The sequence below is a fragment of the Ranitomeya variabilis genome, chromosome 4 (assembly GCF_051348905.1).
Source record: "Ranitomeya variabilis isolate aRanVar5 chromosome 4, aRanVar5.hap1, whole genome shotgun sequence".
NCBI classification, from domain to species: Eukaryota; Metazoa; Chordata; class Amphibia; order Anura; family Dendrobatidae; genus Ranitomeya; species Ranitomeya variabilis.
This window is the reverse complement of record NC_135235.1, coordinates 338,537,947-338,555,962: the sequence shown is the minus strand read 5'-3', so window position 1 is coordinate 338,555,962 and position 18,016 is coordinate 338,537,947. Positions and strand designations below refer to the sequence as shown.

The window sequence follows — 18,016 nt, the reverse complement described above, 5'->3', positions numbered from 1 at the left end:
ATGTAAATGGCCCAGTTGGTGGACATTCCCCCCTACTCCCCCTGAGTTGCACCTGGTCTTTGTGGCCCTCCCCTGTAATCCCTGTGGTTGAAAAGAGCTTGTACCTCTGCCACCATTATTGTCTGAGAGTAATCTTTTGAGCACATCTGTATCTGACATTAGAGAATCAAATTTCTTCTTGTACTGTGGGTCAAGAAAGGTGCACAGCCAGTTTTTCATGGTGGACAAAATGTCTTTCACGCGAGGATCTTGGGAATGGCATCTGGACATGAACTCTGCCTTGTGTGGCAGACTACAAAGAGTCAAACGATCAGTGTCCTCACCAGGAAGAACAATAACCATCCTCTCCTCACGATGCATAGCCTCCTCTTCAGGCCATCCATGCTGGATAGGCATGAAGCTGGGATTGTGAGTCCCCTCTGTAGTGCAGAGCAAAATATCCTGTTCCTCCTCCTCCTGCTCCTCATCATCACCCAATGTGGCCTGAAAATACTGTGTGAGGCTGGGCTGTGTGATATCAGCCACTGTACAATCTTGCTCCATAGCCACCTGCTCAGCATTCAAAGCTTCCTCTTTCAGATTCTGCAACGAATGTTTTAATACAGAGCAGTGGGATGGTTACGCTCATAATAGCCTCACCAGCGCTCACCATCTTGGTGAGTACTCAAAGTTTTGAAGAACCTCACATAGGTCAGTGATCCACACCCACTTGGCAGTTGTTACGTGTGGGGTCCAAATTAAAGCGCTGCTGCAGTGAAGCTAGACCGGCAAAAGCCTGAGATGACTTTCGGAAATGTGCGCTGACATGGCGTACCTTGGCAAGTAGGTCAGGCAAGTCAGGGCATGTTTTTAAAAACCGCTGTACAACCAAGTTCAGCATGTGGGCCATGCATGGAATATGTACCAGCTTTCAGATCTTTAAAGCCGCCACCAAATTACGCCCATTATCGCACACAACCAGACCTGGTTGGAGGTTCAGTGGGTAGAGCCTCTGATTGGTCTGTTCTTTTATCCCTTTCAACAGCTCTGCTGCATTGTGAGCTTTATCACCTAAACAGATGAGCTTCAGCATAGTGTGCTGCCGCTTCACCAAGGCAATGCTGCAGATCTCCCAGCTAGGGAGTGAAGGGGAGGCTAGTTCCGCTGAGGAGGAGAGACAGGAAGTGTAATACGAGGAGACTGAAACCCTGATGGAAGTTGGGCACACTATTCTTGGTGTGGGTAAGATGTTTGCTGTCTCTGTCCCAGACTACACCGGATTAACCTAGTTTGCTGTTAGGAAAATGTATTGTCCCTGTCCCCAAGAACTTGTCCACATGTCTGTGGTTAGGTGGACCTTCCCTATGACTGCGTTGGCTAAAGCACAGCTGATATTGTGTAACATGTGCTTATGTAATGCGTTGATGGCACGCCGGGAAAAAGTGTCGGCTGGGAATTGAGTACCGTGGGGCTGCCACCGCCAAGAAGTTGTGGAAAGACTCCATTCCCACAATATTTCCAGAGCTAGCAGTCTGGCAATGTGGGTGTTTAACGTTTGGGCCTGTGGGTGTGTGGCTCGATATTTCTGCTTTCTAGTAAATGTCTGGGGCTGGGAAAACTGAACGATGTGCTGGGACAATGAGTGGATGTGGTTGCTGACTGTTGTGTGTGTGCAACTGCTGGTTGTGGGCAGGAGGCATCAGCACCTGCTTCATGGTCAGCAGATTGGGAAGGTCGTAACACAGGGGAAGGGGCAGTAGTTTTACCCTCAGACACAGATTTGGTACCTAGTCGTTCCGTCCATCTACTTGGGGTGCTTGACTGCAATGTGCTTTTACATGCTGGTGGTGCTCAGGTTGGCAGTGTTCTTGCCTCTTCTTAGCTTAGTTTGGCAGATGCTGCAAATTACAGTTGTTTTATCTGAAGGACTCCCAGAATAAAATGCCATACAGGGGAACAACGCACATTTGGCCTGTTATCTAGCCGAGTGGGGGGGGCTGTGTCGACCGAGTTCTACCTATGGGCAAACCAGTACCTCTTCTTGCATGTTTTCTTGCTACAGATCCATCCCTCTCTGCACTGCTGTGCTCGCTAGGCGTGCCACCGTGCCAGGTTGGATAAGTGGCATCATCATCAACCACGTTGTCTTCCAGTTCCTCAATCTGATCCTCCTACTGAGTTGCAATTTGAAGCTGACCTGATGGAAACTGTGCCTCATGATTATCCTCCCCCTCTTCAGACATCAATTGACCTTCCCCAAAGTGGCTTTCTCCTGGCCATGGGTGCTTAAATGTTAGGGCATCACTGCACTCCACCTCATGGCCCTCTTTAATGGTGCACATTGAGAGGCCTGACAAATTACAAGGGAACATAAACAGTTCCTCAGAGTGGCCAGCATTTGGGTCATATGTCTCCTGGGACTCTTGATGGTGGCAGGAAGAAGGACCAGGTTGAGGATTCAGAGGCCCAGCCTCTTGGCTACTGAGACTGGACCATGTGGAAAACTTTGTGGTGCTGCTTGTCAACACACTGGAGCCTTTGTCTGCCATCCAACCCACAACATCCTCTCACTTGTCTGGGTTCGTTAGTGGTTTAGCGTGCTGACCAAATTTTGACAGGAACCTAGAACAAGAGACAGTCACCTTCGGATCTGTCACATGGCCTTGGCAGGCACCACCACACCTACATCCCTTAACGTCACCCCTTCGTATCTTGAATGCGTTATGCTTATGAAACCAAAGAATACTGGCTTTATTTTTCACAAGTACCATTACAAAGGTCTTATGTACAAATTCACTGTATCTAGCAATGTGTGGCTAATGTTTTGGAGATCGTCTTGCTGACACACTGCAAATGCGGAGTAATGAAGAATATTGCCCCTGCTAAATTGTCAGGTACAATTATCTCTACCCAGATTGCGCCAGTCGCACAACCACTAGACAAATATTAGGTATTTTAAGTGGAAAATAGCAGAACTGTAGCAATGATGAGAACACCCAGGTGCCTGCGTTTCACCCACCAACCCTCCCTCCTATTAAATCTCTACCTACTAAATCCCCACCTAACCAATAACTAATCTTTACAATCTTCAACTCTTAAAAGAGCTTTTTGGAATAAATAATGCTCACAATAAATTTCTATCACTGTCCTTTCACTTTCCCTATGCTGAAACTACGCTCTCCCTACGTTGTTTCCGGTTGCAATGTGCGCAAGATGGTGCCAGCAGCCTTTAAACAGTTCCAATGACGCTGGAAGGCCATCCAATTAGAGTAATGCCACACCAAAGATGGCACCATTATTACTGTGTTTAGCAAGCCAGCCCAGCATTTTCATTAGCTGCAAATAAAGCGCCAAACATGCTGGGCAGGTCAGTCAAATATACCGAGGCAAATACCTAATTACTCACCAAGTAACGAATAGCCCTAATACCGTACAATTCGTGCGAGTAACAAATAGTGCCGAACGTGTTTGCTCAACACTATTTACTATTGTTATTATTTTATTTTAGTAGCATAACAAAATTCTTAGCTTTGTGAAAAAAAATAAACAAAAAAAACCCAACAAATTTGGTAATGTGCCAAGACTAGTGTTGAGCATTCCGATGCTGCAAGTATCGGGTATCGGCCGATACTTGCTGTATCGGAATTTCCGATACCGAGATCCGATATTTTTGTGATATCGGGTATCGGTATCGAAACAACATTAATGTAAAAATGTGTAAAAGAAAGAATTAAAATAAAAAATATCGCTATACTCACCTGTCCGACGCAGCCGGGACTTCAGCGAAGGAACCGGCAGCGTTGTTTGTTTAAAATTCGCGCTTTTACTTGGTTACGTGAATTCCCGGCTTGTGATTGGTCAGGGCGGCCATGTTGCCGGGACGCGGACCAATCACAGCAAGCCGTGACGAAATTACGTCACGGCTTGCTGTGATTGGTCCGCGTCCCGGCAACATGGCCGCCATTAACCAATCACAAGCCGTGACGTCACGGGAGGCTGGACTTGCGCACTTTTTAAAAAGCGCGCGTGTCCAGCCTCCAGTGACGTCCCGGCTTATGATTGGTCACGGCGCCATGTTGCCGGGACGCGGACCAATCACAGTAAGCCGTGATGAAATTACGTCACGGCTTGCTGTGATTGGTCCGCGTCCCGGCAACATGGACGCCATTAACCAATCACAAGCCGTGACGTCACGGGAGGCTGGACTTGCGCACTTTTTAAAAAGCGCGCGTGTCCAGCCTCCAGTGACGTCCCGGCTTATGATTGGTCACGGCGCCATGTTGCCGGGACGCGGACCAATCACAGTAAGCCGTGACGAAATTACGTCACGGCTTGCTGTGATTGGTCCGCGTCCCGGCAACATGGACGCCATTAACCAATCACAAGCCGTGACGTCACGGGAGGCTGGACTTGCGCACTTTTTAAAAAGCGCGCGTGTCCAGCCTCCAGTGACGTCCCGGCTTATGATTGGTCACGGCGCCATGTTGCCGGGACGCGGACCAATCACAGTAAGCCGTGACGTAATTTCGTCACGGCTTGCTGTGATTGGTCCGCGTCCCGGCAACATGGCCGCCCTGACCAATCACAAGCCGGGAATTCACGTAACCAAGTAAAAGCGCAAATTTTAAACAAACAACGCTGCCGGTTCCCTCGCTGAAGTCCCGGCTGCGTCGGACAGGTGAGTATAGCGATATTTTTTATTTTAATTCTTTCTTTTACACATTTATATGGTTCCCAGGGCCTGAAGGAGAGTTTCCTCTCCTTCAGACCCTGGGAACCATCAGGGATACCGTCCGATACATGAGTCCCATTGACTTGTATTGGTATCGGGTATCGGTATCGGATTGGATCCGATACTTTGCCGGTATCGGCCGATACTTTCCGATACCGATACTTTCAAGTATCGGACGGTATCGCTCAACACTAGCCAAGACCCATAATTTAATTTTCATTGATGGAGCTGTGTAAAACATGTTAGGTTGTAGTTTTTATTGGTATTATTTTGGGGTACAGCATTTTTATTCCATTTTGTTGGCACAGTGGGGCAACCAAAAACTACAATTCAGGCTGGTATTTGTTTTATTTTCTGTGTGCTGTTTACCTTATAGGTTAAATAATTATTTGAAATATTAAATAGTAAAATACATTGTAAATAGTAAAATCTAAAATATTAAAACATGCAGTAATACCAAATATGCTAATTTCTTTATTTTTTGGACAAGGAAAAATGTATTTTTTTAAATTTCGTTTTATTATTATATTTTACATCATTTTTTGTCCTCATCGGGGATTTGAACCTGCACTTTTTTAATCACTCGTACTATATACTGCAGTATATTGTAAAAATCATAGTCTGATATGAAGCCCAGCATGTGATCAGGCTTCAAAGGGGCACCAAGATGACAGCAACGGGTGCATTCAGCAGCCCATCAGCACCTCGAGATTGCTTTGCAGGGGACCCAATGGGTGAACACATGAGCGCCCCACCATGATCACGCAACACAGAGATTGAAAGCAGCGTTTAATTGATGAAAAAGCAGCAATTGAAGCCAGATCTTATTGCTGCTGTTAGGTTATATTCAGACACAGCTTTTTCTATTCATTTAAAAATGATGAGGTTTTCAAGCGGAAACCATTGTAGGAAATGCTCCCCTTTGGGGTACATTTTGGTAGAGTTTTCATTATGTGTTCCCTGAAGCAAGCAATTTTAGACTATTTGCACTAAATGATTCCCCCTGGAATCCCACTAACAAGCACTGCAAGCCCACCACAAAAAATAAAGTTAGTGCACAGCAATGTAAAAATCATGTACAGTTTTTGCCCACAGACCACAGGATTTTTCCTGATGCAGCTTCACCTTAGAAAACCTTGGAGCCTACGCTGTTGGAATTAGGATGTGGTGTGTACATACCCTTAAAGAGTTTTGGAAGAATATTTTTTTGGAAATGTTTTAGCAGCTTGTTATTCTAATGTTGCCTAATTTGGAGCAGATCTACATAGGATCTGAGTCGCCCGCCAGGGCCGTGGGGTACCCGGTACTGGGTCCAGTATTCACAGGGGGATGTCACGGTGGCGACCCGGTCCATGGCCCTTGGCGCCCATGTAAAAGGGAAATTGACTAAAGTTTATGTTCGTGACGCCACCTGTGATATTCGGTCAGTGGGGACAGACGCTGCTTTAAGGGGTCCTCTGGGGTGATGTTATGGCAGCTAGATGGTACAGCTTCCCACAGGTGACGTTTATCCCCAGGGCTCCCGGTGTGTAGATGGAAGATGGTGAATGGTGCAGTAAAGAATGAGGACACAGGTTTGCAGTCTCTTTACCTGGTTTATTGAAGACTTCAGGCAGCCACAGTCCAGGGCACCAGATCAGGCAGGGTCCGCCTGGCTTGAAAGCAAATCCAGAATCCCCTTTACCAAGTGGAGTTAAAAGCCTTCCTCATAGCGCGGTGGTGTTGTAGTCCCTTACTGCCTATGGCTTCGGATAAGGTCCTCACAGTTCTCTCTGTCCTCCATAAAGGTAGGACATATACCCATATGGCAGGTGACCAGGGCCGGCGTTAGGGGCAGGCAGACAAGGCAGCTGCCTAGGGCCCCCGCTGCCCTAGGAGCCCCCAGCCAGGGGCAGACATACCGCTGGTGCCACTGCTCTGGGGCCGAGAGGTGGAGGGTGGTCTCTGCAGGCAGGCCCGGCATCGGGTAGCATCGGGCCCCTCTCACTCCCTCCTGTAATCATGGAACACCCAGTGCCAAGGAGAGAGCGGCGCGCGGAGTGCAGGAGTTCAAAAGGGGGGCGTGTCATGCAGGGTGAGATGCTGGCCAATGAACGCTTTCCTCACCAGACTGAGGAGAGCGCTCATTGGCTGCTGTCTCTCTGTTCTCCTGCATGGCGCGTCCCAATGGTGACTGGTGAGTACTCACCTACAGTCAGGGGCCCCGCCGCACAGCACACAGGGAGTCAGGGACAGCAGCGGAGGAAGAGCAGGACTTAAGTTGTATATCTGCTCCCTCCACTGTTCTGTTCCCAGCAGGCTGCGGCATCTCCATCCTCACTGTGAAGAGATGGGGAGGAGGCTCACTGCAAGGGACAACACGGTAGCACCAGGGGGCTGATATCAGTGCTGTCTGCTCTGTGCCCCATCCCCCACAGTGGGGTCTGCAGCCCTCTCCAACTGAAATTACCTCCTCCAGGGCTCATCTGAGCACCTGATATACAAGATTAGTATGTGTGTATGTATACTCTTCTAGATGTATGTATGTGCATCTGTGTATGTACAGTGTGTGTGTGTGTATCTATGTGTATTCATGTACAGTATATGTGTATGTCTGTGTGTATAATGTGTGTATCTGTGTATATGCAATATATTTGTATGTATATATGGTATATATGTATGTTTGTGCATGTATATACAGTATATGTGTATGTATGTATGTGTGTACGGTATGTGTATACTATATGTGTATATAACTGTATGTGTGTATGTACAGTATATGTATGTGTGTACGGTATGTGTATACTATATGTGTATATAACTGTGTGTGTATGTACAGTATATGTATATACGGTATATGTGTGTATGTACAGTATATGTATATACGGTATATGTGTGTGTATGTACGATATGTGTGTATATGTATGTACGGTATGAGTATGTGTATCTGTATGTTTGTACGGTATATGTGTGTGTATGCATGTAAGGTATATGTATGTGTATCTATGTGTATGTACGGTATGTGTGTATGTACAGTATATGTATGTATGACGGTATATGTATGTGTATCTGTGTATGTATAGTATATGTGTGTGTTTGTATATACGGTATATGTATGTACGGTATGTCTGTGTATGTACGTGTATGTATGACGGTATATGTGTATCTGTGTACCACAAAACCACCGCAAACAACGATCAAAAGAACCCCAAAGGACTAAATTGTTGATAAATATAGAAAATTTATTAATAAATGGGATCAGGGTAGGAGACAACGGGAAGAAGCAAGGCAGATGTCCTTACACACATGTTGAGAAACGCTTTTCTTAATATTTATACCCATACATGTATTGCATTACACTCTTATGGGCATGCGTCTTGTGAAGTTGTTATGTGTATCTGTGTATGTATAGTATATGTGTGTTTGTATATACGGTATATGTGTGTGTATGTTCAGTATATGCATGTGTGTATGTACAGTATGTGTATGTATGACGGTATGTATGGTATATGTGTGTGTTTGCATGTACGGTATATGTATGCGTATCTGTGTGTATGTATGTACAGTATATGTATGTGTATCTGTGTGTATATATGTACAGTATGTGTATGTATGTACGGTATATGTATGTGTATCTGTGTATGTATGTACAGTATGTGTGTGTTTGCATGTACAGTATATGTATGTGTATCTATGTATGTACAGTGTAACGCATATATATATATATGTTTATTACAAACACACAGTATAATCTGTTGGGGACTGCATTATATTCTATGGGGGGGCTGCATTATATGCTATGGGGGGTTGCGTTATGCTATATGAGGTCAGAATTATATTGTATATCGGGACTGCATTATACTCTATGGAGGACTATGGGATTGTATTATACTCTATGGAGGACTATGGGGGTGTATTATACTATATGGAGGACTATTGGGAGTCTATTATACTATATGGAGGACTATGGGGAGTGTGTTATACTATATGGAGGACTAGGGGAGTACATTATACTATTTGGAGGACTAGGGGGAGTACATTATACTATATGGAGGACTGTGTATTATACTATTTGGAGGACTGAGGAGTGAGGAGTGTATTATACTATATGGAGAACTAGGGGGAGTGTAAAATGCAAGATATTCATTGAGTGATTGGATTGTTATGCCGCTACAAAAATCATTGTTCTCAGCAGCACATCGCCCGGTGAAAACTGCAGATATGCTGCTAAGATGGTACTGTATGTGGACAGATTGATCTACTAGTGATTATTCTGTCCCCATCATTATTCCTCAGCCAGTGTAAAGTGGCCGGAAACAAGCGGCGAATGACTTCAATATTGTTAATCACACTCGTTTAGCGGCTTGAAATCGGCGCATGTAACTGCAACCGAAATGTTTCTGTGTGATGGTGCAATTTGTTAGCATTTGGGGCCCTATTTCAAACTTTTGCCTAGGGCCCCACTTTGCCTAAAACCGGCCCTGCAGGTGACTCAAGCCTTTTTACAGAATCTCTATCATGACCCGGGCTCTATGTGTCACTGTGCCTCCTGGGTATTAGGTTGGACAGGCGATGTGTAATCCAGCTGTCCTGCCGGTTCCTGCTGTCAGTCTTAGAGTCCCTCACAACCTCGGTGTTCCGGCTACCGGTAATCTGCACCAGCCAGGGAGATAGCTAGTTCACTGCTCTGCTCCATTGGTGTCCCTTCTTCTGTGCTTCGCTCTCCCACTCGCTCACTACAATCTGTTCGGCTTTCGATATTATCTCTGTCCAGGAGCTGCAGTACTTTCTCGTAGCTGCACGGCTCCTCATACATTCTTCCTGCTTCAGACTGCTCCAGTCTGCTCCCTGGCACTATCTCACTGACTTTCCCTCCAAACCACAATATATCTCTATATGCAAGGGAGTCACCTAGAAATAGGATCAAGAGCTCCCCCTTGTGGCCTGGAGTGTGAACATGTTGCATGTTTGTGTTACCTGGTGAGAGTTATCCTTCATCGCTTCCAAGCATGACATCACTCTCCCCATGAGGAAAGCAATGCCACTGTGACGACCCGGACCTGGGGTGTCACAGATCCTTTTTATGTGATATATACCGTATATATAAGGAAAAAAAAAAAACATCAAAAATATTGTAATTTTTTCACTGGCCTTAATTGTAATCCTGCCTGTAATGATAGTGCGACTGCTGAAATGTCTTATATACAGTGGGGCAAAAAAGTATTTAGTCATTCAGCAACAGTGCAAGTTCCACCACTTAAAAAGATGAGAGGCGTCTGTAATTTACATCATAGGTAGACCTCAACTATGGGAGACAAACTGAGAAATAAAAATCCAGAAAATCACATTGTCTGTTTTTTTATCATTTTATTTGCATATTATGGTGGAAAATAAGTATTTGGTCAGAAACAAACAATCAAGATTTCTGGCTCTCACAGACCTGTAACTTCTTCTTTAAGAGTCTCCTCTTTCCTCCACTCATTACCTGTAGTAATGGCACCTGTTTAAACTTGTTATCAGTATAAAAAGACACCTGTGCACACCCTCAAACAGTCTGACTCCAAACTCCACTATGGTGAAGACCAAAGAGCTGTCAAAGGACACCAGAATCAAAATTGTAGCCCTGCACCAGGCTGGGAAGACTGAATCTGCAATAGCTAACCAGCTTGGAGTGAAGAAATCAACAGTGGGATCAATAATTAGAAAATGGAAGACATTCAAGACCACTGATAATCTCTCTCGATCTGGGGCTCCACGCAAAATCCCACCCCGTGGGGTCAGAATGATCACAAGAACGGTGAGCAAAAATCCCAGAACCACGCGGGGGGACCTAGTGAATGAACTGCAGAGAGCTGGGACCAATGTAACAAGGCCTACCATAAGTAACACACTACGCCACCATGGACTCGGATCCTGCAGTGCCAGACGTGTCCCACTGCTTAAGCCAGTACATGTCCGGGCCCGTCTGAAGTTTGCTAGAGAGCATTTGGATGATCCAGAGGAGTTTTGGGAGAATGTCCTATGGTCTGATGAAACCAAACTGGAACTGTTTGGTAGAAACACAACTTGTCGTGTTTGGAGGAAAAAGAATACTGAGTTGCATCCATCAAACACCATACCTACTGTAAAGCATGGTGGTGGAAACATCATGCTTTGGGGCTGTTTCTCTGCAAAGGGGCCAGGACGACTGATCCGGGTACATGAAAGAATGAATGGGGCCATGTATCGTGAGATTTTGAGTGCAAACCTCCTTCCATCAGCAAGGGCATTGAAGATGAAACGTGGCTGGGTCTTTCAACATGACAATGATCCAAAGCACACCGCCAGGGCAACGAAGGAGTGGCTTCGTAAGAAGCATTTCAAGGTCCTGGAGTGGCCTAGCCAGTCTCCAGATCTCAACCCTATAGAAAACCTTTGGAGGGAGTTGAAAGTCCGTGTTGCCAAGCGAAAAGCCAAAAACATCACTGCTCTAGAGGAGATCTGCATGGAGGAATGGGCCAACCTACCAACAACAGTGTGTGGCAACCTTGTGAAGACTTACAGAAAACGTTTGACCTCTGTCATTGCCAACAAAGGATATATTACAAAGTATTGAGATGAAATTTTGTTTCTGACCAAATACTTATTTTCCACCATAATATGCAAATAAAATGATAAAAAAACAGACAATGTGATTTTCTGGATTTTTTTTTCTCAGTTTGTCTCCCATAGTTGAGGTCTACCTATGATGTAAATTACAGACGCCTCTCATCTTTTTAAGTGGTGGAACTTGCACTATTGCTGACTGACTAAATACTTTTTTGCCCCACTGTATATAGCAGGAAGCAGTCAGTCTGGTATAAGATCTATAGGCCAGTGTGAAAATTGCAAGATTTGTGATTTTTTTTATAATAATAATAATAATATAATATATAATAATAATACGTAATATTGAAAAATAAAAAAATCTAAAATATATATATATATATATATATATATATATATATATATATATATATTATTTTCTGATGACCCATTCCCTTTAAAAGAATATAAATAAAAAACTATGGGCTAGAATTGAGAAAAAAACCTTAACAGGACCTTGGATCCAGGAGCCATGTTGATAATCCATGACCGCCAGACCAAAAGTCCCGCAAACTTCTTCTTACCTGCCAGCATCCTCTGCACCTCTTCTGATCTGTCGGCCCGGCTCGACATCATGCGTGAGCCCTGCAACAACAATGGTCTTGCAAATCTTTTTGCTCCACTCTACTATGGACACCTTTTACTTACTTCCACTATCGCTACTTTGAGTAATACAGTGTGCACTTAGACTGTGTTCCCATGTAGCTGCCGCAGTTTTTTTCTCCATGGTCACAGTAAAACTGTAATGTTTTTGCTATGATTTTCCAATCAATGTGTTACATACATCGTATATTTTTTCTTATCGTGCAGGATCCATTGTCAGTTTTTATTCAATCAATATGGTGTCCGTTTTTGTTGTATGAAAAAAAAATAAAAATTCAAAGCTTCTATCAACTATAGAATCAAAAACCGACAGCATTCTGATGACACACGGTTAGCATCCAATAATGTCTGTTTTTTTCATGGACTCATTCAATTAAATGGGCGACTTTGAACAGCAACACAAAACAAAAAAAGGACGTCTACATTGTTTTTATTTTTTTGTGAACAATTGGTCCTCAAAAAAAAGGACATGTGAAAAGACACGTTGATTGTAATGAGTCCAAGAGCTATCCATGAAATAAACGGATAGTGCACATACCAATAGCTGGTGAAAAGTTGCTACAGACAAGCAAATTACAAGCGTGCCCAACTTAGAGCATTACTGTAGTGTGAACTCAGCCTTTCACAGTCATGACATTAATCTGAATTTATTCTCTACCACCTGCAGAAATTCCCCATTTCAATACATTGGTTGATTACATTCTGGCAGAAGCTCCAACATTTCTTCATTCACGAGAAAGAGGTACGCTTATTATTTCCTTATGGACCTCATTCTGAGTGTTTTACTAATTTTATCATACCTGGGGAATGTAATCATATTTCGAGAATTCAATCAGACATGGCTAGCTTCATACAAGTTGAGAAGATCTTTACTAGAATTATACTGCACATTTCAGCTTTACTAAAGTGATCAGGATTAGGGTAATATTAATGCGACTACCGTAATTGTTATTTTCTCTTAAAATACAATATTTTTAAGAAACCTGTTCTCTCTTGGGATTATAAAGCATATTCTTGGTCAACTAAAACGTAACAATTTAAACAGAAATATCAAGTTTATTATCTATAATAAAGAAATGAATAGATACAGTTATGTGGAGTGAATCACCTGCGGCCATCTTTATTAAAGATCAAGTTAAACTGAAATCTATAAACCATAACCAATTTCTTATTAAACCTTTAAGAAGCACCATAACATAAAATTGGCCCAACCATAAGTTCACAACGGACTATCAATAAATCGGTAACAGTCCACTCACTAACCACGAGTGACTTCCCCTAACTGACCATAAGAACTAAGCGGCATGGGCCCCACCTCACTAATTGCCATCTCAATCATAGCCTGCAAATCCAAGATAAAAATGCAGAGCGCAATGTCTGAGGGATGTATACCATAGATTAAATAAAGGCTGGGAACTTCACCCTCCAAGTCTACATGCCTGAAGAATAAATTATAAATCAGGGGCGTATATTTTGCCATTAACCAATTCACCCAGATTCTAATTTTGCCTAAATACTTTAGGTGGACATAAGACAACCATTAACTCAGGAATCATCTCTGAAAAAACAACGTGCACATCTGGAAAGAGGCGTGCTGCCTTCATGGGAGTCCTCTTCAGATGCAAAACTAATTTAATGGTAACCATTATACCAACTTCATTCCCCCTGCAAGAAAAATTCTAACATCGGAATTATGATACAAACTTTACATTTCAAGCCAAACATAGATTGCACGTTCCCCAGTCAGGCCTCTGATGCTGTTCCAGTGGATCCTTACTTTGTGGACCTGGATAGGTTATCTCCAGTATGATCTTTCTCTGGTTCTTTTGCTCGTCCTATAAAATAAGGAATGACCAATGATCCATATGGTGACATCTGTAAAAATTAAAAAAGAATGCAATCAGCAAGCATAGAGCTCAGACCAAAATATAACTTGTAAGGCCTGGATGACTATCTACCCATACATTTAACAATTGAATAATTTAACCCTGCTCCAGATTAAGAGGTTGCTACATCTGTCTGGAATGAATAAGTGGTATATCAAGCACCATGGACAAAACCACTTGAAATTGAAGCTTTGTTAGGTGGGTCAACTCAATGTGTATTAACACATAATGCTGTCCAACTGACCTGGCAACCCTAAAACTTAGACAGGATACTTACCGGACAAACATCACTGCCAAATACTTGTCCAACCTGTAGCCAAGAATCTTTACACTTTTGATCATATTGAGAATTAGAAATGAAAAACAAAATATGATTAATATGAGTATGAACATCATGAATAGCTAAACATGGAAGGGAAAATCTATCTGTAATTTCTAGGTAGAAGCTCACCAATTCTAAAAGCTCCAAAGAACATGCAACAAACAACACAGAAAAAAGCAAAGCTTCCCAGGTATCGGGGCACACAGTAGTGGTTGGATGACGTAAGTAAGGCAGAGATGGTGAGATTGGACCTCTCCCATCACTACTAAACAAAACTGGTGCAGCCAATACAGGAAGTAGTTCAAGGAGTACCATGTTTTTATCTACTCCATTTACAACCCATTAACGATGCCAATTTGTAGGTCACCAATGACCAAAAAAGTGCCAAACCAATGTGACCCTGCTGCGTCTATATCTGGTCAGCAGACACAAAATCTACAAAATGGACCTGCCATTATACTACTGAAAGAAATCTCTCCAAAACAACAAGTCCTCTTTAATCCCACTACATAAGCAAATATACAAAGCTGAATTTTGAATACCTGCAATTCTAGAGAACAACCTTCTGCAAAAAATGTGACTATTGATATGAATGTGGAATAAAATATTAAATGAGCCAGTAATGGCTGAACTTCCTTCACAGTAGCTTCACAGTAGCCTTATGCCGAGACATTAAATCAGAGATTAACCAACAGATTTTACTAACCTTACTCAATGGCAGGCGACACTTGCCCAACTCTGAATGTCAACATCTAATATTCAATGGAACTAGTTGGATAAACTGTCTTCTCTCAGCTAAAGGAACACCAAATTTACAAAAAAGAGCAGCAAAAAACCCTGAGATCTCACAGGACCAATAAACAAAAAATCATCCAAATAATGGAATCAACTGCTACTGCTCATTCTAAAAAAGAGCAAAATACATGCAAAATAATAAGAGAAAGAAAAATCCATTGACAAACACCTATCAAGGTACACCAAACCATCAAAATGAAAAACAAGAAAACTAATAGACAAACTGGCAGAAACCTGAAAGCAGCCAGTATATCCACTGAGGACTGAGGACAAAGACTTGTCCATTTCATCATTCGAAGTGTTGTGCCCAATACTGCGCATTACAATCTGGTGAATTTGAACTGTCCAGTAAACTTCTGCTTGTTGAAATGAACTGTGTGTCCCCTGAGTTGTGTGCGACGACTCCTGAAGATGGAGGCCTGGAGAAAGCAGAGTCCTGCGGCCTACAAGTGAGGGTGATGCACCCCACAACTGGTAGAACATTGGCACTGGGGCATGATTATCCTGTAAAGTACCAGGGAGTTATGGAGCAGCAGCTCATCCACGGCTACCACCCTCGGTCACTTTACACCAGAAATAAAAGGGATCAGAAAACCATCAGTAAAATCGTCAATGTGCAACTGCACCATCTGACGGTCTGAGTATTTGTCTAACCATAGGCGCATGCTCACAGCTTTACTGGCATTGATGCTTTTTTTCTAAGAAGCTCTACAGTTGACAACCAACTGGGCAAATGAGTTGTTTTGAAACACCTAAACATGGAGTGACTGTTGCTGCAAAAGGAATATTCATGGCAATATTTGCAGGAGGAAAGTCACATACACAGCGATTCATTGAATGAATGCAAGTGCCTTGTTAAGTAAAGAATTAGGAGCAGCTCCCACATATTTTTGAGGTGCCATTAGCATCCTCTGGGGCAACATCAAATTAAGCTACAGACTTCAGCCCTTGACATCCCAACACAAATTAGGAAAAAACAACATTTTTTGTCAAAAACCATCATCATATAGGAGCTATCCAATTCCATAGGTGTCAACCATCCCGGATTCAGTGGCACCGTCCCAGGTTTGGGTTCCTGTCTTGCTGTCCCTGGTGGTGAGCCATGTGTCCCGTCCTGTCATCATAAATGTAGTGCTGCGTGGCGTGAGCACTGACCTGTTGAGCTCTCGCTGTGCAGGACTGTACAGATGAGCAGCAGTGTCCCCTGAGAAGACAGAAGTGAAGATAGGTGGTCCCCATTGATTGCAACAGTTAAGGTGTGAAGCTTCAGTGGTGGATCATTTGTGATTGAAAACTGCAGATATGAGTTGTATATCAAAAAAATCATCATTGTCGAATGGACTAGTTAGTTAACATGGAAACACAAATGACTCCAGTCACAGAAGATGTCACCTTTGAGTTTCATGATGTAATTGTTTATTTTGTTTATAACTGCATCTAATTATTATTCTATAAATGTGTGTAGTCTGCAAAGTCATGAGATCTTTGCAGCCTGTCTGCAAGATCTAACCACTGTGCGACCATAATATTCAATCTCACTATGGTGGTAATATTCACTACGTTTATGTGCTGTTTGGCATTTCTGTAATAGTGATCATCAACAGTTTTGTGTTCTTTGATCATGGTATGGTCGTGTTGTCCAGTGACTGTATGATTGTGTTATGCAGTCACAGTATAGTTGTGTTATTAAGAGACTATTGTGGCGATATATATGTCCATCGCGCCATCCAACATCCCCTGTGTGTGCCTTGGACGATTTTTATCCATATTTTCATTTGTGTATCTGTTCTTTATGTCTATGTGACATCCGTTTTTATGCATCAAAATTTGAATGTGTACATGATGAAATACAGTTTACTATGTTAATAATGACAATGTAGCCTTTAAAAGCGGATGCCAAACAAGTTATACGAGGGATCTGATCTTTTTTGTGAGGACCCATAGACTTGTATAGGCGACTCTCCTCTGATACTCAGAAGAGAATAATTATGATACACGAGCAAAAAATAAAATCTGCTCACCCTCCTAATGACCGGCCGTCATGATATGAGCAGGTGCAGGAACATCACGCAGGAGAAGGAGAGTCGCTTCTGTGAGAGGCATACAGTGGGGACAAAAAAGTATTTAGTCAGCAACCAATTGTGCACGTTCTCCCTCTTAAAAAGATGAGAGAGGCCTGTAATTGACATCATAGGTAGTCCACAACTATGGGAATCAAAATGAGAAAACAAATCCAGAAAATCACCTTGTCTGAATTGTCAAGCTTTATTTTGCAAATTATGGTGGAAAATAAATATTTGGTCATTAACCCCTTTCTGACCTCGGACGGCATAGTACGTCCGAGATCAGAACCCCGGCTTTGATGCCGACTCCGGTGGTGAGCCCGCATCAAAGCCGGGACATGTCAGCTGTTTTGTACAGCTGACATGTGCCCGCAATAGCTATTTAAACTAGTTAAATGCCGCTGTCAAATGCACTTGGAATATTTTTTTCCCGTTTTCTAGTACATGACATGCTAAAACCAATGATGTCGTTCAAAAGTACAACTTGTTCCACAAAAAATAAGCCATCACATGGCCAAATTGCTGGAAAAATAAAAAAGTTATGGCTCTGGGAAGAAGAGGAGTGAAAAACGAAAACACAAAACCGAAAAAAGCTGGGGTCATGAAGGGGTTAACAAAAGTTCATCTCAATATTTTGTTATATATCCTTTGTTGGCAATGACAGTGAGCAAACGTTTTCTGTAAGTCTTCACAAGGTTGGCACACACTGTTGGTGGTAGGTTGGCCCATTCCTCCATGCAGATCTCCTCTAGAGCAGTGATGTTTTGGGCCTGTCGCTGGGCGACACGGACTTTCAACTCCCTCCAAAGGTTTTCTATGGGTTTGAGATCTGGAGACAGGCTAGGCCACTCCAGGACCTTCATATGCTTCTTACAAAGACACTAATTTGTTGCCCTGGCAGTGGGCTTGTGATCATTATCATGCTGAAAGACCCATCCACGTTTCATTTTCATTGCTCTTGCTGATGTAAGGAGGTTTGCACTCAAAATCTCACGATACATGGCCCCATTCATTCTTTCATGTACACGAATCA

At 43.0% G+C, this 18,016-nt stretch overlaps 1 protein-coding gene across 3 annotated transcripts in view; it reads left to right on the top strand.

Annotated features, from left to right (window-relative positions):
- Positions 1-18,016, top strand: part of IZUMO2 (IZUMO family member 2) — a 75,113-nt gene that overhangs the window by 11,682 nt on the left and 45,415 nt on the right. For 2 of the 3 annotated variants that reach the window (XM_077257524.1, XM_077257522.1), the window contains exon 2: positions 12,585-12,659. The exons of the other annotated variant lie outside the window; for it this stretch is intronic. In XM_077257524.1, coding sequence (XP_077113639.1) covers positions 12,585-12,659 — 75 coding nt within the window. The remainder of the gene's footprint in view (positions 1-12,584; positions 12,660-18,016) is intronic. 3 annotated transcript variants of the gene reach the window in all.